This window comes from Bufo bufo, chromosome 4, assembly GCF_905171765.1.
Source record: "Bufo bufo chromosome 4, aBufBuf1.1, whole genome shotgun sequence".
Classification (NCBI taxonomy): domain Eukaryota; kingdom Metazoa; phylum Chordata; class Amphibia; order Anura; family Bufonidae; genus Bufo; species Bufo bufo.
Genome location: NC_053392.1, coordinates 399,965,117 through 399,991,688, shown reverse-complemented (window position 1 = coordinate 399,991,688; position 26,572 = coordinate 399,965,117). Strand labels below are relative to the sequence as shown.

The window sequence follows — 26,572 nt, the reverse complement described above, 5'->3', positions numbered from 1 at the left end:
CTTGGAATAGGGATCTATAATCCCCTATAATGTACTTCACAAATTACAAACGTAGAAAATATGGAAGGGGGGTGGGGGTGATTTAAAAAACAAAATTCTGACTGAATCTGCATAGAAGAAATACTGGTGTATATGTCTTATAACACATTTATTATTAGTGTATATCAGAGGGATACTCTGGTTATAAAAAGTTATCTATAAGATATTCTGGTTATAAAAGAGTGGATAACTATTAGATCAGAGACCAACAGGACTCATCTGATCATGACCAAGCAGGCCCCATACCCTGAAATGAATGGAGCAGATGATCGAGCATGCACTCTGCTGCTTCATTAATTCTCCACGGGTCTGTTGGGAAAAGCCAAGCACTGTACTGTGTTATTTCCAACAGTCCCATATAGAATGAATATAGGGACAGGGCGCATGCTCTCTCTACATACCCAGCGCTTTCCCGAAGCAATCTAGAAAGAATCAGGGAACCCAGCTATGCTGAAAATATACTGTCCATACAGATTCAGTATAACTTGTATATTATTCATTTAAAACTCTGCTCTTTCTATGCTTAGGAGTCGGGTGGGCGGTTCTAGTTGCCTCGCTAGACTGAGCAGAGGTTTAAATGAATAAATTATATATAAATGTGTATAATATATAAATTGGACTTTCAATGTGAATTTCAACATGAATTCATAAGCGATTGACATAAAACAAGCAATTGTTGTTTCTATAATAGGATGTTTTCTTCAATGCCATACTTACCTAATTTCATCAGAGACACTACCATCATCTGTGCTGGCCCAAAATTCATCACAGCTGTCCTGTAAGCCAGAGTCCAGGAACTTCCCTGTGGACTTTAGCAGCATTCCTGCTATATCACTAAAAACACAAGATACCAGATTAGGATAATTCGCCATCCATGGTAGGCTCTCTTCACATCACCTGACATACACCAATAGTGTTGTTTTTGCACACATAAGCATTGGCAGAAGAACACTTTTTTTATTTATTTTTTTAAAGGCCAGAGGAGGGCCACGCGATGATAGGAAAAATCAAATTACAATACTTAGGCCTCATGCACACAACCATAACCATTTTGCAGTCTGCAAAAAACAGATATCACTGTGTACATGCCGCAATTATTTCACACACATCAGTAGAAATGGCTATTCTTGTCTGCAAAGCCAAGAACAGAACATGTTCTATAATTTGCGGAACAGCCACACGGATTTGAGCAATACACAGCCATTTGTATGAGTCCACGTCGACCAAAACTACATGTGCATGAGGTAAAATTGCAAACATACAAGGAGAATACTGTTGCTATCAAAAAAACGTTTTCTCTATTAACTTCTCCAAGGAGAGGCACTTTCACTTGAACAGCTCCAAATTCCATCAACAGTGCGGTGTTGAGTGCCTATAGTCACTTACATGTGTCACACCCCAACACAAATTATTTATCTTGGCCACCCAGGGAAAACACTAGTCCTCTTGCCACAAGCAGACTCCATTTTCATCTGACTCCTTCCTGACTATAGTGGACCCCTTTCTCTTCCTCAGTCTCGCCCCCTTTTATCTTGTGGGTGTTATCACGCATCTACACTAGCGCCACTATATTACCTATGGTTTCTTGTGACATCTAATTCGTTCAATAGAAAGGGCTTGGGCCTATATCCTTTCATATCCCTTATTCATTATTAGTATAAACATGTACGCCCTATCAGCAGCCAACGCCACCATCCAAAAGAGGCAGATAATCCCTTAACCACCCTACTCATTTACTAAATGCTATTTTACATGGGCCGATGATTGACTGTTCCTGATGTTTGTGCCCTGGTTAACCAAGCCAAATAATCAGTCAATAGACGAGAAGCACTTCTTTAACGCTGTATATGTGGGCAGAAAAAGGATCGTTTGTGGGCAGCACATCTCCCGAATCTCCCGATCTGTGCGAAGAGAGGAGATACTGCCAACAAAGTAATCACAACAGGAGGGGTCTGAATGAACAATTGGACGAACGAAAAGTTCATTCAAAATCCTCCGGACAACTGCGCAGAGAAAATGAAAGACTAGCTGCAACTGCTTGGTGCATATTATGCACAATTCATATGTACAAGTGAAAAGGACCTTAAAGGGGATGTTCACCTTCATGGGTTCTTTGTGCTTGACCCCACCTCTTTGCTGGACCTGAGGCGGGAAGCATACTTATCTGCTGCCCACTGTGGCAGCAACATAAGACCGAACGCACTGATCCCTCCTTCTTTGGCACTACAAAGAGATTTGAGTAGAATCCTGCACCCTGTTCCTCCAGAGGGACTGGAACAACTACTCCCCGGGCCAGAAGGGAGGAGACTGCTTGATCCCCCGGAACCTGAGAAGGAAAGAAACGTTCCAGAGGTCTGGAAACAAATTCTATCTTGTACCCGGAAGTTAAAATTTCCAGAGCCCAGGAGTCTTGAACGTGAGCTCTCCAGACCTGCTGAAAGGAAAGGAGAGCAGACGGCCCGCGCCCCTTCAGGCGGAGGACAGCTTGGGAGCCGCAGGGCGTGCAGAACTCCCCTGGAATTGAGCTGGCGGGCGCAGGGAAGGTTGAGGCTTAAAGGAAGGCTTCTTGCGGGAGTCCTGAGAGCCGCCGGAGGAGGGGGCTGCCGGAGACCTGGAGGAGGAGAAGCGCCGAAAGGACTGGTTTCTAGAGCCAGAGGGGCGAGCTCTGAAGGCGCGCTTGGATCTAGATTAGGGCAGGTGTGTACTCTTGCCCCCCGTAGCGTCACAGATAATCTCGTCCAGCTTAGCACCGAAGAGTCTGGAGCCCGCAAAGGGGAGGTTAGTGTGGGAGCGCTTGGAGGAAGCGTCGGCGTCCCAGACCTTCAACCAGACCTCCCTGCGCTGCGTGACCGAGAGAGCCGACACCCGCGCAAAGAGAGTGCCGACGTCCAATGAGGCCTCACAGAGAAATGTTGTCCCTTGGGACATCTGAAGGACGAAGTTCAGGGTGTCCGCAGAGGCATCCTGCTCCGCGATGTTCTGATGATGGCGTTGCAAACACACCGACAGCGCCCTGGCTACCCAGGCTGAGGCGAACGCGGGCCGCAGACCTGTGCCCGCCAGAGTAAAGATGGCTTTGGAAAGAGAGTCCAAACGCCTGTCAACCGAGATCCTGTAGGGAGGACCCGTCCAGGACTGGTATTGCCGTATTCTTAGCCAATCTGGCTACCGGCGGGTCGACCTTAGGAGGAGAAGACCACTGCTGCACATTATCTGCCGGGAAAGGATACAGAGTATCCATGCGCCTTGTGGCAGAAAAACTGTGATTAGGGCGCTCCCAAGACTTGGAAAGAACCTTGGCAAACTTGCCATGAATGGGGAATGTGACTGCCTCTGGTTTTCTGGAGTGGAAAAGGGGGAACTCCTGGCTACTAGTAGAAGGAGGTTCCCCCTGGATGTCAAAGGTGTCACGGACCGCCGTGACCAAGTCTGCCACCATGGTGGAGAGCTTAGGCGATGGTTCCGGCTCCGTGTCCTCATCCGAGCCGGACCTTTCCCCTTCAGACCGGTAGTCCCTGCGAGTGGGAGAGGATGGCGAGGGGGGGAAAGCAGAGTCATCCGAGGAGGGATGCTGCTGCGTACGCTGCCTCTTAATGGTCGAGCGTCCTCTGTGGGGGGCACCGGGAGCTTGAGCCAAGTCCGCGGCCGCCCTAGAAATGGCAGAGGCCCAGGAGGGTTCCGCAGGCTCCGAGGGAGTGGTGGAGGGACTGTGCTGGATTAGTGGAGGGGGAGGGGGAGGAGGAGGAGGAGGAGGAGGAGGAGGATGATGATGATCCTGTCCTGAGGCTAGGCAAGAGTCACAGGATCCAGTAACCGAAAGTGGCAGGCAGCGTACATTACAGGATCGGGACCTGAGTAGCAGCTTTAGATTTTTGGGGGGTCCCAGGTCTAGGCATGATGGTGACAATCCAGGAGTCAGGGTCTCCAAAGCTTTGCAAAACGCAACTGTCCTACCGCGACCTGTGAGGAGCTGGAGGAGCAGCCAAACGTGTAGAAACGGTGAGGCAAAGCGGAAGCGCCAGAGCAGACGAGATAGGCTCCGCCCCCCCAGTCGCGTCACAGATCGCGCGGGAAATATGGAAAAAAAAAAAAAGGCAGGACCCTGGCTCCGAAAATGGCGTCCACCGCCAGAAAGAAGGGGTTAAAAGCCCTCCGCAAAAGGAAGCAGCCGCAAGACACTGCGACTAGTCACACCCCCAAGAAGGAATCCCTCCTCCCTCTCAACCCAGCAGGCTCACCACATCACAGTCAGTACGGGGGGAGGGGGAGAATGCAGGAGAGCAGATGCACTTATCTGAGTCCCGCAGTCTTCACCCTCTGATCCGGACCAGTAGGGTCACCTCTTCAGTCATCTGGCACAAGGAGTGGCTGGAGTAGGTGACCCCGGATCTGGTAGGCCACCGGAGCTGCAGGTCAAGCCCCGTTCCACTTATCTTCTGGTGGGAAGGTGAGGTAGCCGAGGACATCCATTCGACCCCGACGCTCGCTCCCTGAGAGACCAGGGACGCACATGCGACCCTGCGTCTCTATAGAGAAAAAAACAAACAGGAGAAGAGATAAAACTACAGGGACAACCCTGCTGAGCAGGAGTGTCACCTCCTTATCCGACACTAAGCTAAAACTGAGGTCCTCCTGTTGGAGCATGGGGGTATAGCCAGTGGAGGAGGAGCTGTTTTTTCTTATTGCATAGTGTCTCCTCCTAGTGGTGGACTAAGCTATACCCATGGTCTGTGTCCCCCAATGGAATGAGCGAGAAACAGGATTTTTGACATAGGGACAAAAGCCAAGCAGTGGGGGGAACAAAGGAGCAGAAACCCAGCAGCAAAGAGCAGTTGAGTATGCTCCACTCTGCAGGTGCGGAGGTGATTGGGGGGGGGCACAAAAGCACTATGCAGACCTGTGCTTCTCCATGTTAACAGACTACAGTCTGATTCGGCAGGCATACTCTTCTCTTCCATTTGTCCCTTACTTCTTGCCAACTTAAAGGGGTTGTGTCACTTCAGCAAATGGTATTCATCACGTAGAGAAAGTTAATACAAGGTAGTAATGTACTGCGATTGTCCAGATTGCTTCCTTTGCTGGCTGGATTAATTTTTCCATTGCATTATACACTTCTCATTTCCATGGTTATGACCAAAAATCTGCAATCTGGCAGCAGTGGCCGTGCTTGCACACTATAGGAAAAAGCGCCTTGCATTAACTTTCGTTGAAGTGAGAAAACCCCTTAAAAGGACCCTTGCCGTACTTGTACGTCACAGCTGGATGTGACTTAGGCTACTTTCACACTAGCGTTCGGAGCGGGTCCGTCTGATGTTTCATCAGACGGATCCGCTCCGATAATGCAGACGTTTGCATCCGTTCAGAACGGATCCGTCTGCATTATAACTTAGAAAAATTTCTAAGTGTGAAAGTAGCCTGAGCGGATCCGTTCAGACTTTACATTGAAAGTCAATGGGGGACGGATCCGCTTGAAGATTGAGCCATATGGTGTCCTCTTCAAGCGGATCCGTCCCCATTGACTTCCATTGTAAGTCTGGACGGATCCGCTCGCCTCCGCACGGCCAGGCGGACACCCGAACGCAGCAAGCAGCGTTCAGGTGTCCGCTCACTGAGCAGAGCGGAGGCTGAACGCTGGCAGGCGGATGCATTCTCAGTGGATCCGCCTCCACTGAGAATGCATTAGGGCCGGACGGCTGCGTTCAGGGCCGCTTGTGAGCCCCTTCAAACGGAGCTCACAAGCGGACACCTGAACGCAGGTGTGAAAGTAGCCTTAAAGGACCAGCAGCGGTCTCCTCCGAGGTGAGGCAGGGGACACCAGTGATTGGCTGGAACAACGCTCCAGCCAATGGCAGTGCTATAGCTGCACAGGAAAGGGCTGAACCTCCCTGCATGCAGCCATTCTAGCTGGTGACTGCATGCAGAGAGGTTCTGTGCTTTTCTGTGCCGCTTGTTGGCTTGCTGGGACTTGTGATGCACAGCCACTGTCATTTCAACTTTTCCTGCTGAAAGAAGAAAAGTAGAAGATCTGAAATTGCTGCACTGATTTTTTTTTCATTAGTAACAGTTCCAGGTCCCAAAACCACCCTCCCTCCCCCCTTTTTTTTTTTTACGGACGCCATTTGGTCCGTGCGCTTTTTTTGGTCATTTTTTTTCTTGCGTGCGACCTGTGACCGCCAAGTGCTGTTCAATGCATACCTGCCTGATCAGCACCTGAGGATTATTCTTTGCGCTTTTGCACGGTGTTGATTTTTTTGCCAATTTTTTTCCTTTTTTTGGTTCAAAAATAAGAAAATTGTAGTTAGGCCATATATACATATATATATTTGTGGTCATGGCTACGGCCAAGAGATATCCGAAGAACCCTAGGGAGAGAAACAACGGGAACAACCTAACCCAGCTAGGCGTGTCTTAGCTAACCTGACTAAATGGCTTGTTGTGTGCCCTAAGCCATGATCGTGGGTAGGCCTATAAGTGGGCATACCCTGTGGAAATGAGAAGATAAGGGAGGGAGGGTGGGGCACGTGAGAACCCACGCCTGTGAGTGAGGCTGTGACTCGTATATGAAGAGCCTCCGCCCCTCCCACAAATGCAGGCTGACTAATCAGCCTTACCAACATATACATATATATACACATATATATACACACACATACATACATACACACATATATATATTATGTTGATTTTTAGCCAGTGTTCACTTTTTTAACACTGTAGTGAATTTTCATACTACAGTTTTTACACGCACAATCTGTGTGCGTGCATGCATCAGTAGTGTGCTCATTTACATCTGCAAATTTTTTAGGTATTTTTTGTGTGAAAAAAAGAACTGCAGTTAGTGGAAGTTAGTGTCAGTTTAGAATTTTGCACGAACGCACCAATTGCGTGTGTGCATTTTGCAGACCACTGTAGTGAATTTTTAGGGCTGTTTCACACGAGCGGATGCCGTGCGCGTCATCTGCAGCGTAAATAAGAGCCAAGCCCTGCTCCGGACAGCAGAGACACGGAGCATTTTTACTACAAAATCAGTGAGATAAAGTTGTCACCGTGATTTTGTAGTAAAAGGATCACAGAGAAGCACGGAGCATTATCAATCATGTTAATGCTTTGTGTCTCTGCTGTCCAGAGCGCAGCTCGGCTCTCATTCACGCTGCGGATGACACGCATGGCATCCGCTCATGTGAAACAGCTCTTATACTTCAATTTTTGCACGCATGCATCTGTGTGCTGCAAAGCACCGATCAGTAGTGTGCTCATTTACATCTGTACATTTTTTTGTTTTTTTATTTTTTGTGTGAAATAAGACCTGCAGTTAGTGGTAGTTATATATATTTATTTCAGTTAGTGTCAGTTTAGGCTTTTGCACGAACGCACCATCTGCGTACGTGCATTTTGCAACTATTGAGCACCGATCAGTAGTGTCCATTACGGATCGCGTCTACTCAGTTTGCACTGCAAGTTTCTTTTTGTGCAGAATTTTTATTTTTTTTAACTTTTTTTTTATTTCAAATTTATTACAAACCCCTTCACGTGTGAAAAAAAAAAAACATACACACCCCTCACACTAAATAAAGGTTTACACATTTCACATGTCACACACCAATAAAATAAAAATGGCCCGTCCGTCCCATCGAGTATACTCAGCTGAAGAGGCATACGCCATGCGTACCTCTGATAGCGAGTCTGCCAGTGCCACTTTCCTCTACTCCTGTACCCCCTCATCATCAACATCATCATCATCCGCTGATGAGGGACCCTCTAGAAGGCGCTCCAGGGTAGCAGCGGAGGCAGCCCCGCAGAGTTAACGCCTATGGACGATTATCATCCCCAAATTACGGATTTTGTGGGCAGCTCCGGAATACAGATAGACTGTGCGGGCTTCACTAAACTAGATGTTTTTTCAAAATCATCTTTTTTGAAGATTTTGTAAATGTATTGGTGGCCCTTTCAAAATGGTGTTAATTTTTGGGAACCCCAGGAATCTTTTAAATGCGACATGGCACCTAAAATCAATGTCTGCCAATTCAGGTCAGCAAAACCCATATTTTGCTGTTTGACTGTAGAGCCCTGCTGTGCACCCGTACATCAATTTTTGAGCACACATGGGGTGTTGCCGTGTTCGGGGGGGAAATGGGGAACAAAATGTGGGGTGCATTTTGTCCTGTTACTCTTTGGGAAAGTGAAAAATGTGGGTGTAAAGCAAAAATGCTAATTTTTCATTTTCATTTTAATGTCTATTTTCACTAATTCTAGGAAACGCCTTTAGATCAAAGTGCTCACTACACACCTTGAAAGATTCCTTGAGGGGCGTAGTTTCCAAAATGGGGTCACTTTTTGGGGATTTCCACTGTAGGGCCACCTCAGGGTGTCTTCATATACGACATAGCTCCCAAATACCATTCCAGCTAAATCCGCTCTCCAAAAGCCATATGGTGCTCCTTCCACTCTGAACCATGCTGTGCGCCCATACATCAGTTTTTGAGCACATATGGGTTGTTTCTGTAAACTCCAGATTCACAGTAATAGATTGAGTTTTGTTTGGCTGTTAACCCTTGACGTGTTGCAGAAAAAATAGATAAAAATTTTAAATCTGCTAAAAGAAGTGAAATTTTGAAATTTTATTCCCATTTTCCTTTAATTCTCGTGGGGCACCTAAAGGGTTAACAAAGTTTTTTTAAATCAGTTTTTAATAGCTTGAGGGGTGTATTTTTTAAAGTGATTTATGGGTGGTTTCTAATATGTAAGCCCCACAAAGTGACTTCATAACTGAACTGGTCCTTAAAAAAATGGTTTTTGGAGATTTGCTTCTAAACTTCTAAGCCTTCTAATGTCCCAAAAAAATTAAATGTAATTTTCAAAATGATCCAAACATGAAGTAGACATATGGGGAATGTAAAGGTATTACTATTATAAAAGTAAAGAAATAGAAATTTGAACATTTCAAAAAATAAATATTTGGGTATTTTCTTATACATAAAAATGAAATATTTTGACTCAAATTTACCACTGTCATGAAGTACAATATGTGATGAGAAAATCTCAGAATGGCCTGGATAAGTAAAAGCGTTTTAAAGTTATCACCACATAAAGTGACACGTCAGATTTGCTAAAAATGGCCTGGTCCTTAGGGTGAAAAATGGCAGGGTCCTGAAAAGGTTAAATAACGTACTGTATGTCAGCATAAAGTAGCAAACAGATGGACGAAGTATGACTGACAATCAACCACACGGTTTTCTTTGTAGGCTGTTAACATGGAGAAGCATAGATTTGCATAGTAATCGTGCAAACAAAACGGTTTTCAATCAAGAGTTTGATAAAAAAGTGGTGAAATCTGACAGTATACTAAGGCTACATTCACATGACAGTAAAAAAATAAATTTGCCATAGTGGCCCCCAGCTGTAGTAATGTCCCTCATGGTGGCCCCCAGCAGTAATGTCCCCCATATTGTCCCCAAACAGTAATATCCCCCAGCGACAAAAATGTGCCCCATTAGGTACAATGTCCCCCATTGTGGCCCCCAACGTCCCCACAATGGTCCTCAACTGTAATGTCTTGATTCTAAAGGACCTGCCATGTTGTGATGTCATCATGCTTGAGCGCAGGTCCTTCAGCAGGTCATTCAGAATCAAGAGAGGAGCAACTGCCTCTGTGCATGCAAGTAGACTAGGTAATTTTTTTTTAAACCCTAAAAGGCCGTATTGTACTAGTTTTTAACGGCCGTTAGAGGGGTGCACTGCGGTCTAAGCTGTCCCATTGACTTCTGTGGGGTCCATCTGGCCGTGAAAGCAGACAAAAATAGAGCATCCTATTTTTTGACAGCCACTATTCAGTGACCTTTAAAAAAACAGCCATGTGAATTGTCCCATAGACTGCAAAAAAAAAAATAACTGCCTATACTGATGTCAAACCTTATAGAGACTAGGGTGCCCAAACGGCAACCCAAAATCCACTTATTTATTGCAAAGTGCCAACACGGCAATGTAACCTGAATACCAATATAGTATATCTTCCATGTAATAGCCTGCGTACATTCAGTGCGCTGCCTGTGCTGTTCATAGTGAGCCCTTCGCTGATACTGGTACACCATAGACTTTTTCCAGGGTGCGGGTGCCCACATAGAGGGCTCCGAGTGCCGCCTCTGCCATAGGTTCGCCACCACTGTCCTACGAGATGCCCATTAGATATTTTGCAGTGGCAAAAAAACAAACACAAAAAACAGATATGTCAAAGAATTTATATGTTGTATTAATCAAGGCGCATTTCTCTCTTGCTCATTGCACTTTTACTGTGTCACTAGTCAATATTGTGTAAATGCCTAAGGGTTCTTTCACGTCTCCATTCTTCTGATCTGTCAGAACAGAAGATTTCAAGGAAGAAAAAAAAATGTCCATTTGTTTGAATCTGTTATCCTGTTAGTGCCAGCTCCGTCACATATTCACTATTTTTGGAGGGAGAAAAGGTCCTGTCTGCTGGATTTTTCTTTCTGCCAAAAATAACGGGCACATGATGGAATGAAGCTTTGTTTTTTTGTTTTTTTACATAAATAAGAATTGATGACACATGCAAACGAAATAGAGCCCTTTTAACAGGTCAATTTTTTTGTCACTTTTTCTGTTCTTCTGAGAGACCTGAAGAATGGAAAGCTCCACATAGATGTGAACGAGTCCTACTGCCCCATTCACACATCAGTGTTCGGTCAGTGATTTCCATCAGTGATTTTGAGCCAAAACCAGGAGCGGCTCTGAACACAGAACAGGAGCAGATCTTTCCCTTATACCTTCTCTGTGGAGGCTCCAATCCTGGTTTTGGCTCACTATCACTGACCGAACACGGACTGTGTGAATGAGTCCTAAGGAGACTAGCTGATGGGAATAATCAGAACTCAGTGGGACTGTAGCTACAGTTTGCTATGGAAAACTGGGAATAAAAACAGGCTTTAAATATCTTGACCACCATTATTAACAAAGGCAGTGTGTAAGTACTTCTAACGTGACCACAAAACTGCGGTTTGCTGGGTAAAAGTGCTGTTCCTCAGGTGATACCACAAGCAGAAACATTAACATCAGTTTTCTCAGAGGTGATACTCTTGCAAATTACAGACAACAATTAAAAGCTGCAAGTCTTTTTAAAAATAATGGTTTATGCCGAGAATGTTGGAGGATTCATAAATCACTTTCCTACCAGAAGAGTTTCCCAGCCTGAGCTTCTCCTCCCCGTATGTAAGGTGTAATTTCTTTGGTGAAATTCCATTCTTCCTCCAGAAGGTTTTTCAGGCTGTGAGATGCCTGAGGTAACTGCTGCAACATCTGGATCCAGCTCCGCATGTAGTCAAAGTACACCTAGCATCGACAGAAGACATCACTGCATCAAACATTCTCAGCTTTTTACATGCATAACATAAGCAAGGTGTTGTCATCAGACCATGATATACAAATTCTTTCAAATCCACAGAAGATTATAACAGTAAGAATCTTTCAATAACATTAGGTACGGTGAGAGTAAAAAGGGTTAATTGTGTCTAAGGGCAGAAACAGACACATGCCACATGACAATGCACACAAGACAGGACACAGGGATTAAATAACAAGCATGGAATTTGGAATGGGTGAAGAATCTGTGATAGCAAGGACAGCCTAGAAATACTGTAGATCAACAAGAGGGGTAAGGATATAGATGAGCATTCTGGGAAGCGGTCTAAGGGATCATCATTCAAGTTCAACAGACATAGTGACATATTCTCAAACAGTACATGAATCAACCAAATGACGTTCCTCCTGAGGGCACAAAGCAAAACCACATTCAGACAGACTACATGACTGTAAGACAAAAAGGAGGATTGCTTACAAGAACCAGAGGAATCTTATGAAAATATGCAACAATGTCTAAAGAGAATTTCTGGAGCACATTTTCAAGTAACTTTATTATGCCATTTCTTTTGGATTCCTTCTAGAGCATTCTGAATGAATTGCCAACTATCTGCAATAAGGGTCCAGGTGGGTGTTACAAGTTGGGTGGGTCCCTGCGCAGTGTGACACCATCCAATCAGTGCTGACAGTGTTTTTCCTCCCTGGCTGTGATGCTCTCCGATGTGATTGGATCGCGGCACGGCCAGGGAGAAGGAGACGCCCAATGAGAAACCCTTGCGTCTCCTCCTCCCTGTTCCAATGCTCAGTATTCATATACTGAGCGCGAGAACTTCAGGCGGGCACCGCGGGGCATAGGGGCTATGTTTAAAAAAAAAAACAACTCGTGGCACCATCAGCAGGGGGTACCCCGCAAGTACAGGTATTTAGCTCCTATAAGTAAAACAGATGAAAGGTCCTCTTTAAGGGAGGAGGGGACTGTGGAGGCCACTATTAAAAGGGACAACCTACTTAATCATCAACAAGATAAGGCTACTTTCACACTACGTCGGGGCTCCGCTTGTGAGCTCCGTTTGAAGGGTCTCACAAGCGGCCCCGAACGCATCCGTCCAGCTACCAATGCATTCTGAGTGGACGCGGATCCGCTCAGAATGCATCAGTCTGGCAGCGTTCAGCCTCCGCTCCGGTCAGCAGGCGGACACCCGAACGCAGCTTGCAGCGTTCGGGTGTCCGCCTGGCCGTGCGGAGGCAAACGGATCCGTCCAGACTTACAATGTAAGTCAATGGGGTCGGATCCGTTTGAAGATGACACAATATGGCTCAATTTTCAAACTGATCCGTCCCCCATTGACTTTCAATGTAATGTCTGGACGGATCCGTCTGAAGCTACTTTCAGACTTAGAATTTTTTCTAAACTATAATGCAGACGGATCCGTTCTGAACGGATCCAAACGTCTGCATTATAGGAGAGGATCCGTCTGTGCAGACACCAGACGGATCCTCTCTGAACGCAAGTGTGAAAGTAGCCTTAATCAGATGTGTGACAAAAAGTTAAAACTACACCAAATAAACAAAGGGACACATATAAAATAATCACAAATTTTATTATATAGTTGACATAACAAAAGACATTAAGAAAATAATGATAGCAGCAGCAATGCAGGCTAGCGCTGTGACAAGCAGCTCATTTGCCGGTATAAACAGTATGCCCGATCCCAATAAAGGGGATTGAATCTGGCCCTCATATTTACTCATATCAGTGTAATCCTTGTATATTTGAGTAGGATTTATTTACATCTTATTGGGGGTTGTCCGAATATTGCTCGCTTTGTGCGGCATTCATGTTTTTTGGAGTCTCCCCATTATTGGGATCGGGCATACTGTTTATACCGGCAAATGAGCTGCTTGTCACAGCGCTAGCCTGCATTGCTGCTGCTATCATTATTTTCTTAATGTCTTTTGTTATGTCAACTATATAATCTAATTTGTGATTATTTTATATGTGTGTCCCTTTGTTTATTTGGTGTAGTTACCACTATTAAAAGGGGCAGCGGGGTACAGTGGAGGTCACTGTTAAGGGAACGTGGAACTTTGGCAGTAACTGTTAAAGGGGCAGTCGCTGTGGAGGTTTCTGTTAAGGGGTCCAGGAATGGTGGAGGTCACAGTTAAGGGGACTGTAACCTATGATCAGCGTTAAGGGTCGGGTGCTGTAAAGGTCACTGTTAAGAAGGCTGGCCCCTGTGGAGGTCACTGTCAAGGGGGTGGGGTGCTGTGGAACTCGCTGGTAAAGGGGCAGGCTGCTGTTCAGGTCCCATTCTAAGAGGCAGGGCACTGTGGAACTCGCTGGTAAAGGGGCAGGCTGCTGTGAAGGTCAAAGTAAAGGGGGGGGGGCTGTGGAGGTCACTGCTAAGGGGGTGGGGTACTGTAGAGGTCACTTATAGGGGATACTGTCGATATCTTTTAACGACACACATAAACATGAAATTAAATAGATGAAATATACCCATGTGAAGCCGGGTCCTTCTGCTAGTCTAATATATAAAGCTGTGTCTATGTATGTACATATGTATGTCCACTAAAGGAATCCGCACCGTCACATTTACAATCACAACATTTTCCACAGCCGCCTCCTGTGATTTGGGGAACATCATAAACCGTTTTGAGTGGAAATTTTCACCTAGCTCTTTCCAATTATTTACCAAAAAATACACTTAGTAACCTAACCACCAAATTACAGGAGTCAGTCTGTTGTGGCAGTTAGCCTGGATATTCATCAGGTTGCATATAGCAACCAATCACAGCTCAGCTTCTATTTTGCTACAGATCATTAATATGAGCTCTGATTGGTTGCTATAGGCAACGAAGGACACTCTTCGTAAAAGACAGCTTATGTGTGAGTTAATAGGATTTCGATTGCGACGCTTAGCCAATGCTGTTGTAGAGGCTGAAGTAACTCACATGACCTTAAGTGTATACTAATTCTGTGGGGTTGTATATACTGTCAATTAAAGACAATGCCCTGTAAGAAAAGGAATTTGATTGGACGATTGTCAGGCCGCTGTGGAGGTCACTGTCAAAGGGGTGGGCATTGTGGGGGCTACAAATAAAGGGGCAGCTGCTGTAGAAGTCACTGTTAAGGGAGCGAAGTACTGTGGCAGTCACTGTTAAAGGGGCAGGCGCTGTGGAGGTCTCAGTTAAGGGTACTGTCCCCTATGGAGGTCACTGTTAAGGGACGGGGTGCTGTAAAAGTCAAAGTTAAGGGGATGGGCTGCTGTGGAGGTCAAATTTTAAGTAGGTGGGGCACTGTGGGGGGGGACCAGTGTTAAGGGGTGGGGTGCTGTGGAGGTCACATTATGGGGAGATACTGTCGATATCTTTTAACGACACACACAAAAATTAAATTAAATAGATCCCTCAGCCCCTTCTTTTAGATACACTGTAGTATTAAACCGCAATTAGCTCTACATAAGCAACAGGAAAAATATTAGCAGGTCATTATTATCAAACACGATAATGTACTTCAAATACAAACTTTTCTAGAGTTCCACTTGAGCTGAATAATATGATTACTACAGATCGGATGTTAGCATAATAAAGACTGATAAGATACTTATATCTCAAACAAGTACAGCAAGGTACAGAATTCTCATTGCTGACAGATTATTTAATAAGGTATTCCCATCTCAGACACGGATGACATATCGCTAGGACAGGTCTCAGATGGAAGGGGGTCCCAGAGGTGGCACCTATCTTCAGAAAGGGCTCTCCAAAGTGAAGGGAAGGCAGCCACGCAAGAATGTCCACCCTCCCTTCAACACTATTTTAGGAACTCTCATAGCATGTTCTGCATCTCCTTCACTTTGGGACCCATACCTTTCTCCAGAGAAGGGTCCCCGACATGGGACCTGCACCTATCTGACATTCATGGCATATCCTAGAGATGCGAGATGTGCCACCAATGTCTGAAATTGGAACACTCCATTAACATGAAATTCCAGCAGTTGGGGTTTCAATCTGCCTGTAGCCCCTAATTTCTATCTTTTGCCACATTAGCAAAATAATCCAACTTCAGAAATTGGATTCATGATTTCCCCTGCATTATATCACACTTTACATAAATGCGTCAGCAGAGTTATTTTTATTCCACACTTGTCCTCTTTTGGCAGATGCACACTCATTATTCCTCAATATAAGAACATCACTTTACAATACACATTTCATCACTGGGCTGTAGAAAAAGTATTTTAGCGGATGCTTGCTACATCAGATTTTCTGTCAAACTTTACATGAACTGAAAACATGACTCAAGCGGCTCGTCCTTATCCTGATTCTTCAAGAAACCTGAACCTGAGTAATAAAAAGGACTTATTAGGCTACTTTCACACTAGCGTTTCTATTTTCCGGTATTGAGATCAGTCATAGGGTCTCAATACTTTGTCCCTATTAATTGTCAATGGGGACAAAACGTAACTGAACAGAACGGAGTGCTCCAGAATGCATTCTGTTCCATTTGGTTGCGTCCCCATACCAGAGAGCAAACCACAGCATGCTGCAGTTTTCTTTCAGTCATGGGATGCGGAGCAAGAGGAATCTGTCATGACCCACAATGCAAGTCAATGGGGAAGGATCCGTTTTCTCTGACACAATAGAAAACTGATCCGTCCTTTATTGACTTTCAATAGAGTACATGACGGATCAGTCTTGACTATGTTAAAGATAATACAAACGGATCAGTTCATAACATATGCAGGCGGTTGTATTATCAGTAACCGAAGCGTTCTTTGCTGAACCCTGCCGGATCCAGGAAAAACTCTAGTGTGAATTATGTCCTAACTGCCTCCATAATGTCTTTACAGTAGTACTGACACTTTAAGGGAATGAATTCAAAGTACATGATGAAACATGAAAGCAGCAGTACGTCTCCATGTGGAAGCCCCTGAAACATTACAAAGACCAGTAAAGTATTACATAATAATTTACTACAAGTGTTATACTAAGTATATCAAAGGACTATTCCGATCTCAAAATATGATGGCATATTTCCAGGATAGGACGCCAGGAGTGCTCATGCGCAGGAAAACAGTGAGTGTATGTCCACATGGATCGACTAAACTGCTAAACTTCCATCACTAAAACACAACAAGTTTCTCAGAAACCTACAGCTGCAAAAACTGCTCGATATTGCCAGAATCACATCGGGTGTTCCAGGTAAACCTGAAACCTAAACTGACAATGCAAGGCAAATTACTTTTATTTATTTTTTTCACCACAGTGTGTGGATTTCTGAAATCCCATCCACTCTACTGGCACTGTAAATTATGCTGATTAGGGTCCATTCACACGTCCGTAAGTGTTCTGTGGATCAGCAAAACCCGTACACTGGCAATGTGCATTCCGCAATTTGCGGACCGCACATCGCCAGCACTATAATAGAAAATGCCTAATCTTGTCCGCAATTGCAGACAAGAATAGGACATGTTCTATTTTTTTTGTGGAAACGGAAGCACGGATGCGCAAATGCAAATGCGGAGAGCACATTCTGGCCTTATTGAAAATTAATGAGTCTGCACCCGTTCCGCAAAATTGTGGAATGGATGCGGACCCATTTTGTGGACGTGTGAATGGACCCTTATCCTTACACAAATCCACATTTACGCTACTAGTGGTGGCAACCTGAAGGGGCCAGAGCACTGAATCAGGGATGCAGTTGGGTCACGCTCAGGATCAGGAGGTCATAAACGATATGACATTACTTTATTGGAACTACCCATTTAAAACTAGTTAAAAGGGACTGTAGTAATCCCGGAAAATCCCTCCTGCTCATGTAGTTGTTCACCTCATGTACATCTTCACCATTTTTTATTTTTGGACTCTCCTGACCCTTTTCACTATCTAAACAGATAATCTGGTTTGGTTACATCCTGTATGTAGCACTTTCTGGTACTGCATCCATTTGGGGGGGGGGGGGGGGCACACCCTCTTACTCATATGCATGAGTAAAGGGATTTGACCCCCAAAATGTTACGCAGGATGGGATAGGAAAAGCTTGGCGTTCCTGTTTGAATTGCAGGCCTGTGATTGAATTTTATATAGCAAGAGTACAATAAAAGGAACAAAAGCCCTTTAAGTACTGGATAGACTGAGTATTTATTATACACTTACGAACCTATGCACTTTAGAGGGGTTATTTACGAAAAGATATTTACAACTTATCCTCAGGATAAGTCATCAGTATCAGATCTGCAGGGGTGCAACACCCAGGATCCCTGCCGATATTCTGCTAGAAGAAACCTTCAGCACCACAGCCCCTTTTCTAGGCCAGTGACATCACTGTACATCGGTCACATCGCCTAGCTGCACCTTAGCCTCAAATCAAGTCAATGGGGCTGAGCTACAATACCAAGTACTACCACTATACGATGTACGGAGCTGTCCTTGCCAGGAGCCTTCAACAGCTGATCAGTGCAGATGCTGGGACTTGGACCCTCACTGTTGTGATAATAATGACCTATCCTGAGGATAAGTCATCATTGCCTTTTCCGGGATAACCCCATTAAAGAAGATTACCTTGCAGAATTCATTAGGAGTCATTTTGACAGAAATAATTACAAAAGTATGGATATTCTGTCACAAACAGGAAATAACACTGATTAAGGTAAACACCAATTTTCTTTTGGTCTCAGATCCAGAGCATACTTGCATTGAGTCATTAAGTTTGTTTAGTACAAGTAAACATGTTTGAAACCACATAAATGTAGGTTCTGAAGTCAAAGAGCCGTAATATCGTTATTTCCCACAACTTGAGGACAAATCTCAGCTGCTGAGTAGCACACGCTCTTAGCCTGAGGTCCCAAATAGTCTACTTGGAAAACAAAATGCAGGTTATTTAAGGACGTTACACACTAAAAAAACTGGACAAGGCCCATCACTGGACGCATACACACATTGATATGTGAAATAAGGCTTAAGACCTCTTTCAGACGAGCATGTCCTGTGTGGAAATCACGCTCAGTGTGTGACTACGATTTCCCGTTATGGACAGTGCTCGTTTTAGATGATGAGCGAGGCAACCGGGCAGCGCAGTTACTCCGAGACCGACCCCCACAGAGTTCACAACTTCGCCTGAGAGTGGAGAGGAGACCCTTATATATATTATAGCCGGCCCCAATCTGAGTGAATAAAGGTGTAATGTCTGCCTATGACTGTGACCATATAGGTCTTCTACTGCGGCCCTCTCTGACTCTGGCCTACTCCTTCCTGCCTGCAAGCTGCACCGCACTACTGCACATTGAAATAGCAGGCATTAGGGAATGAGTTATAAGGAGTCCCTCCCCACTCCCCCATACATGACATGACCAACAAGAAAACATTACTGTATGGTGGCCACGAGTCAGTGTTTTATTGGGGCCACCATATGTCAGTATAACGTCACCTTGTGGCTGCCCCCATACAGTATAACGTCACCTTGTGGCTGCCCCCATACAGTATAACGTCACCTTGTGGCTGCCCCCATACAGTATAACGTGTTTGTGGCTGCCCCCATACAGTATAACGTGTTTGTGGCTGCCCCCATACAGTATAACGTCCTTGTGGCTGCCCCCATATAGTATAACGTTGTGGCGAAAGCCACTTCGCCACTGTGTTTTGGAGGGGGCTGTTTGCCCGCCTCCTGCCTCTGGATTACGGCCCTTTAAGAACCATCTGGGGACATACTGTGGAGTTACTGGATGGCCACCATTTCATGTATCAGAGGCACATGGTGAGAACAATGGATGGCGGCCATTTTAACTCACAGACACTATTTAGACTTTTCTACACGGTCTCATCTCGCCGGTATTAGGTGCACAAAGACATCGGGCAGTAGTTTTAAACTGTACAACAGGGGACACATTATACAGTAATTATTTTTTATACAGCCTGTATATGTTCTGCGGAATCTGCATTAAACTGTATCTTCCAAACTACTGAACGGATGTGGGTGAATTTTGGATATGTTGTTCACCCAGATCCCCCGGTTCCGAGGATATACTTGTTATGGGGTTATTGCATGTTTTGGGGTTCCTGTGATATGTTTTATAAAACTGTATTTCTCTGCCTTTGATAATTATATTCGCCATTGTGTTCAGTAATCATATCACAGGCAGAGAGGAGGATTTTGTGTGGGAGTGTCTGTGTGTATTGTACGGATTGATTGGTTGTATTTCAAAACCCTGTGGGCAGTACTATGTTTGTGGATTGTTTGTTCTTGGGGGAATTGGATTGTATGCTGATTGCCAGGAGTGTAAGCCGATTGTATGCTTTTCCTGTTCCGCGGTTTACAGGATTCGTGTAGTTTGCAGTTCGGCAGACTGGTGCTTGCAGTAGCTGCCTGTGCATGGAAAGGAGAATATCGTCGGAACGGAGTTGTGTGCTGAACGGTCCGCTACAATTGGTGGCAAGCAACGGGATCATTCTCACGGCCCAGAAGGACAGCTACAAGGCAATACCAGTTCCTGGATTACAAACTGAGGGCAACGCTAGTACCCGTACAGCGCCCCTATCTACAAAGGAACCAAAATCAGCAGAGCAAGCATGGAGCCCTGCTACACTCAGCAGGAGTTTGATAGAGAGGTTAATGGGGTGCTGTCTCTCTTGGGACCCAACCCTGCGGAGGGCCTCGTGCAGATCGTGAAGTGGAGGATCAGAGAGTACCTGCAGGCCATGGCAGCGGTAAACAGGGGGGAGATACCCCAGCAGCCGAGCAAGTTCCCGGGAGCTGAAGATGCCATCCTTGCTCCCCAGCGGCAGTGTGAGTTACAGGTAGATGAAGGTGCCGTCCTACCTCCCCAACAGCCGAGTATTGTATTGGGAGCAGAGACAACCGGTCTCTCTCTCCAGCGGCAGTGTGTACCCTTAGGAGAGGAGACAGTTGGTCCCTCTCCACAGCAGCCAAGTGATCCACAGGGAGCTGAAGGTGCTGGCCTTCCTCCCCAGCGGCAGTGTGTCCTGCAGGGAGCAGAGATAGTGGGTCTCTCTCCCCAGCAGGCAAAGTGAGTCCCAGGGAGCTGAAGGTACCGTACTTGCTCCCCAGCGGCAGTGTGAGTTACAGGGAGCTGAAGGTGCCGTCCTCACTCCCCAGCGCCAGTGTGTATTCATGGAATAAGAGACAGTCGGTCCTCTCCCCCAACAGGAACCAGAAGTATCGGAGGTCGCGGACCTCATAGACTGGTCCTGGGAGGACTCCCAGCAGGCAGGGGGAGATGGGACCGAAGTCTCTCTACCAGCCCTACAGGGATGCTGGGCAGTCGGCCCAGATCTCCAGCGGCAGTGTGAGTACCAGGAGGAGGAGGTAAGCGATCCCTACCCTCCACAGCTAACCCCTACCGAGGTACTGAGGTCAGTAGAGGAGCTGTTAGCTTCCTCTGACCCCCTCCCAGCAGAAGAGCGCCGCTGGCCTCTGCCCTAACTTTCCCTTTGTCACCGGGCAGGACTATACCCCGGTTGCTCCAGCGGAAGAGCTGGCAACTGGGCAGAGCACAGTGGGCCTCTGCCCTTCTTTGTCCCCTTGTCCCAGGCTTGTCTACCTGCAGGTCCCCCCAGCTGAAGCGCTGGCACCTGGGCAGAGTACCGCCGGTCTCTGCTCACTCAGCGACCCACAAAGCCAAGAGACCAGTGCCCAACACAGCCATGTTGAAGCCATGGGACCGAAACAAGCTACAAAATTCCCCGGGTGCAGTAACCAAGTGTTGGGGGGGGACTGCACTGTAGATTGTATATTATTGTGGGGGAGCTGCCTTGTTGATTGTAGTTTACTGTGGGTGGGTGACTCGACTAACTCAGGCACTGACCGACAGGAGGTCAGCTACCTGGTTAGTCTCCCCCCGAATGGGAAGATATGTGGCGAAAGCCACTTCGCCACTGTGTTTTGGAGGGGGCTGTTTGCCCGCCTCCTGCCTCTGGATTACGGCCCTTTAAGAACCATCTGGGGACATACTGTGGAGTTACTGGATGGCCACCATTTCATGTATCAGAGGCACATGGTGAGAACAATGGATGGCGGCCATTTTAACTCACAGACACTATTTGAACTTTTCTACACGGTCTCATCTCGCCGGTATTTGGTGCACAAAGACATCGGGCAGTAGTTTTAAACTATACAACAGGGGACACATTATACAGTAATTATTTTTTATACAGCCTGTATATGTTCTGCGGAATCTGCATTAAACTGTATCTTCCAAACTACTGAACGGATGTGGGTGAATTTTGGATATGTTGTCCCAAAATTCGGAGTAAGTCCTTTCTCCAGTAAAATCAAGAGTACATACATATGGGTCCGCGCTAAACTGGAATCTTCTTTAAAAGGTATAATTTATTGTACTTACAATAAAACAACTTGCATATAGTGTGTAAACATGCCCTATTTTTACACGCTATATGCAAGTTGTTTTATTGTAAGCACAATAAATTATACCTTTTAAAGAAGATTCAGGTATTGCACTATGATCTGTTCCTCTTAAAGGAAGTCGCTGGTTGATATCGAGACCATATACTAGGGATGCATCTGTGAAGCTGCAAAATCTCTGTGAAGACTGCCTGTTTGTGAAAAAACTCCCCATTCCAGTTTAGCGCGCACCCATATGTATGTACGCTGCCCCAATACAGTATAACGTCTCCTTGTGGCTGCCCCCATACAGTATAATATCTGTTTGTGGCCCAGTGGTTTTTTCTTTTAAATGGGTATTTATCGCGATAGACATCGTTATTGCGATAAATTTCTCAATATCGTTATCGTGGGAATCGGTGGAGTCAGTGAAAATCAATTTCTAGTCTATTCAATGGGAGGACACAGTTTCTAGCCATGCCCACGCCAAGAAAACCAAATTACTTACCGGTAATTCCCTTTTCATGAATACTCCATGACGGCATACCATTTGAGAGGACCCGCCTCCAACCAGGTAGGGACAGGAAATATAAATTTGACCCTCCTTCAGCTCTTCCTCAGTGCCTTTCTGGACCGACAGCCTAGAGAGTCTTATCCTCACATATAAAGGATTATTATATATCTACAAAATGTTTATTATTATTTTTTTGCATTCACACCCACACATTCCTTCACCTATTTATTCGCCTATATGTGTGTCTCTATATACATATCCCTACATATATTTAGCCATATACGTACTTTAGGGTGGGAAATCCGTGCCGTCATGGAGGATTCATGAAAAGGGAATTACCGGTAAGCAATTTTGTTTTTCCCTTTCATCCTCCATGACGGCATACCATGAGATATAACAGATTAATACTCTTATTCAGGGGAAGGGGAGACAGACTATGGCCTGGAGCACCTTCCTGCCGAAAGTCGAACGGATTCAGGGGAAAAAAAACTTTTTTAGTTTTGTGTTTGGAGAAAAACATGTTTTTCTAGGCTCCATTCTGTTGATTTTAAGGAAGTTCTGCTTAAAAAGTCTGCTTTTATGTTTAGGGACCCTTTTAGATGAAATCAATAATAGGGATCTTAGGTGAACCGCCGCCCAGGAAAATATTTTTTCTGTTAGTTTGCACAGTGCTAAACTTCTTGTCCCGCCTTGATGGTTTAGGTAAGCAACTACTGTTGTATTGTCCATTCTTACCTGAACGTCTTTGTTTTGTATGAGATGGGCAAACACCTTTATTGCTTCCCAGACTGCTGTCAATTCTCTTTGATTTGAAGACAGAGATTTTTGAGTGACGGACCATTCTCCTTGGGAATAGAGATGAGAACAATGCGGTCCCCATCCACAAAGGCTTGCGTCTGTCGTGATAACAATCAGATGTTCGGAGTTCCAATGAACTCCCTTTGACAGATGGTCTGACTATTTCCACCACTGCAGGGACTGAAACACTGGTGCAGGGATTTGAATTTTTATCTCTAGAGAATCTCTAAAATCCATTGTTGCAGGATCCAGGAGTGGAACTGTGCCCATCTTACGGCCGGGATGCATGAGGTCAGGGAGCCCAGCAGCTTCATTGCTTCCCTGATTGTACATACGGATTGATTTTAGAAATTTGTCACCTTTTCGCTTATCCCCATCACCTTCTGGGTTGTAAGAACTGTCTCTTGGTGAATCGTATCTAGACGAACCCCCAGGAAGGTTAAACTCTGAGATGGGCAGGGATTTGACTTTTTCCAGTTTATTAGCCACCCTGTTCGATATAGTGTCTGGCAAGTCAGAAACAGATTGTTTTCGAGAGCTGTATCTGAATTGCCTACGATCAACAGGTAGTCTAGGTAGGGAAAAATCAAGATGTTTCGTCTTCTTAAGTGAGCCACTACCTCCAGCATTACCTTGGTAAATACCCTTAGGGCGGAGGTAATTCCAAATGGGAGTACTTGAAACTGGAAATGACATAGTATGTTCCCTAAGGAAAAAAAAAAACGCTATGCGGAAATTTTTTTGAGATTCTTCGCAAACCGGAATATGGAAATAAGCATCTTTTAGGTCTATTGATGCTAAAAAAAAAAACTCCATCTTTTAACAGGTATATTATAGATCTTATTGTTTCCATTTTGAACCTGACGTATTTTACAAATTTGTTTAATCTTTTTAAGTTTATTATTAGTCAAAATGCGGAACACACACACACAGCCGGTATCCGTGTATTGCACATCCGGGATTTACGGATAGCAAAAATTGATACGGTCGTATTTCTGAGGCCTTAACAGAATTTCCTGGCGAGACACTCTTTGAGTCGAGGTGGCCATCCACATGGAGTATTTTGTCTTCTGAATTTGGTGAAGATTCTGCATCAAAGATTGCCTTCTGGCATCAGCTATATCGGTTATTGCAAACAATCTGCCATATGACGTTGTGCTTGCTTTTTTATTTTAGAGACCTCCCAAATGTCCTTCTTGTTGAACTGACACCAACTCTCAGACACCTTCCAAAATCTTGTGGAAGTCATCCCTGCAGCATGGAGGCTACTATAGCTTCAAAAAGGTGACCAACTCCATATTAATGTCCATGGCTAGCACTGAAACCGACAGGTTAACTTTACTGTGCGGGTTACTGCAATTACAGTGATAAACCAAATTTTATTATTTAGTACTTTAAAGGGAACCTGTCAAACTTTATGCTGACCTCACTGAGGGCAGCATAAAGTAGTGACAGAAATGCTGATTTCAGCGGTGTGTCACTCATGAGCTATAAGTGAGTGGTTACTGAAAACCAGCATCATAATCATTGCAGCACAGGCCTTGAAAAGAGTCAAATCTACTTGAAAAGAGTCATGGTTATCCATAATCTCCTGCTCTCACCTATCTGCTGATGATTGGCAGTTCTCTCCTAGAGAGAAAGGGAGAAAACTAGGTAGAAGACTGTCAGTCATCAGCAGGTGGGCAGGAATTCATGAATAACCACCAGGACTCTTCTCAGGTGGCCGTGACTCTTTTCCAGGCCTAGTCTGCAATGATTGTGATGTTGGTTTTCGGCAACCACTTACTTTTAACTCTTAAATGACAAACTGCTGAAATCAACAACTCACCTGTGTCTACTTTATACTGCTGTTAGTATGGGCAGGATAAAGTTGATGACAGGTTCCATTTAAAGAAAATCCATTTTGAGAAAGAATTGGTTTGTGTAGCCATATTCTGACACCTGTAACGTAATGTTTTCATATTCTCTTTATATCCACCTCTGTAGTGCTTTGCGAGTTCTTGTTTTTTTGTGGGGTGAGCTGTCGTTTTTCTTTGTAGCATTTTAGGGGACATAAGTAGGGCTGCAGCTAACGATTATTTGAATAATTGATTAGTTGTCGATAATTTCGAATAATCGGGAAAAACACCAAAATGACAAAAAAAAAAAGGGGGTATATATTATTTTACTTGAAAAATTATGTTCAAAGGCCATATTAAAACAAATTTAGGAGTTACATAATTATAAAAAATTTGCATTACAATGTAAAAAAGACAACATGTCCACATGGTCAGGGCGGAGGCTAGCTCTCATCTTACATGCTATGTTGCCTGTAGCAGAGAAGAGGAGTTCCAATGGTGTGGATGTACTTGGGATAGAAAAGTAGAATCCAGCTTCCAAACAACGTGTTATACTTTAATAAATCAGTGCTTTAAAATCCAACATGTACATCCAAATCTACACATTTCAGATCATTCCATACAGATCCTTACTCATGACAGATCCTTACTTGAGATAGACAAGCATGATCATGCAAGTTTAACTTTTATGGGGGATCTGTGGATGACACACTGCTGTTATGGGGGATCTGTGGATGACACACTGCTGTTATGGGGGATCTGTGGATGACACACTGCTGTTATGGGGGATCTGTGGATGACACACTGTTATGGAGAGGATCTGTGAATGACGCTGTTATGGAGAGGATCTGTGGATGGCGCTGCTATGGGGAGGGGGAACTGTGGATGGCAGTGGCACTGTTATGGGGAGGGGGAACTGTGGATGGCAGTGGCACTGTTATGGGGAGGGGGAACTGTGGATGGCAGTGGCACTGTTATGGGGAGGGGGAACTGTGGATGGCAGTGGCACTGTTATGGGGAGGGGGAACTGTGGATGGCAGTGGCACTGTTATGGGGAGGGGGAACTGTGGATGGCAGTGGCACTGTTATGGGGAGGGGGAACTGTGGATGGCAGTGGCACTGTTATGGGGAGGGGGATCTGTGGATGACACTGCTATGGGGGGGGGGGGGGGGGGGGGAGGAATCTGTTGATGACACTATATAGCATCTTATGCTATACGTGTCATCCACAGATCTCCCCCCATAACAGTGTCTCCCGAGTCCAAATACACCGGCCCTGCCGCTCACAGCAATATCTAAAGAGTATTCCTTAACCGTTACCCTGCAGTAACTTTTACTTAAACTTTAAATCAGCGCTATGAATTGATCTTTAATACCTTACAAAATCAAATACAATGAAGCTCCGGTAACAGGCAGAGCGGGCGGCGGTGTAACGTCACTCACGTGACGAATCCAGTTATCGAATGATTAATCGTTGCAGCCCTAGACATAAGTCTTTTTGACCACTTTTTCTTGAATTTTTGCCTGTTACAAATACATATTGTAGTCGTCCAGTTGTTTATTTACTTTTATATATAAAAATCAGGAAATATGAGCAATTACAATGTGTGATACTTTTGTTTTTCAATATACATTGCCTTGCAAAAGTATTCACCC

The 26,572-nt window shown here is 45.0% G+C and overlaps 1 protein-coding gene across 1 annotated transcript in view; it reads right to left on the bottom strand.

Moving 5' to 3' along the window:
* The window catches only part of MAP3K4 (mitogen-activated protein kinase kinase kinase 4), a 188,135-nt gene that overhangs the window by 74,755 nt on the left and 86,808 nt on the right, over nt 1-26,572 (bottom strand). The window contains exons 6-7 of the mRNA XM_040429284.1: nt 11,222-11,379; nt 757-873 (exon numbers count right to left, since the gene is read on the bottom strand). Of these exons, the coding sequence (XP_040285218.1) occupies nt 757-873; nt 11,222-11,379 (275 nt within the window). The remainder of the gene's footprint in view (nt 1-756; nt 874-11,221; nt 11,380-26,572) is intronic.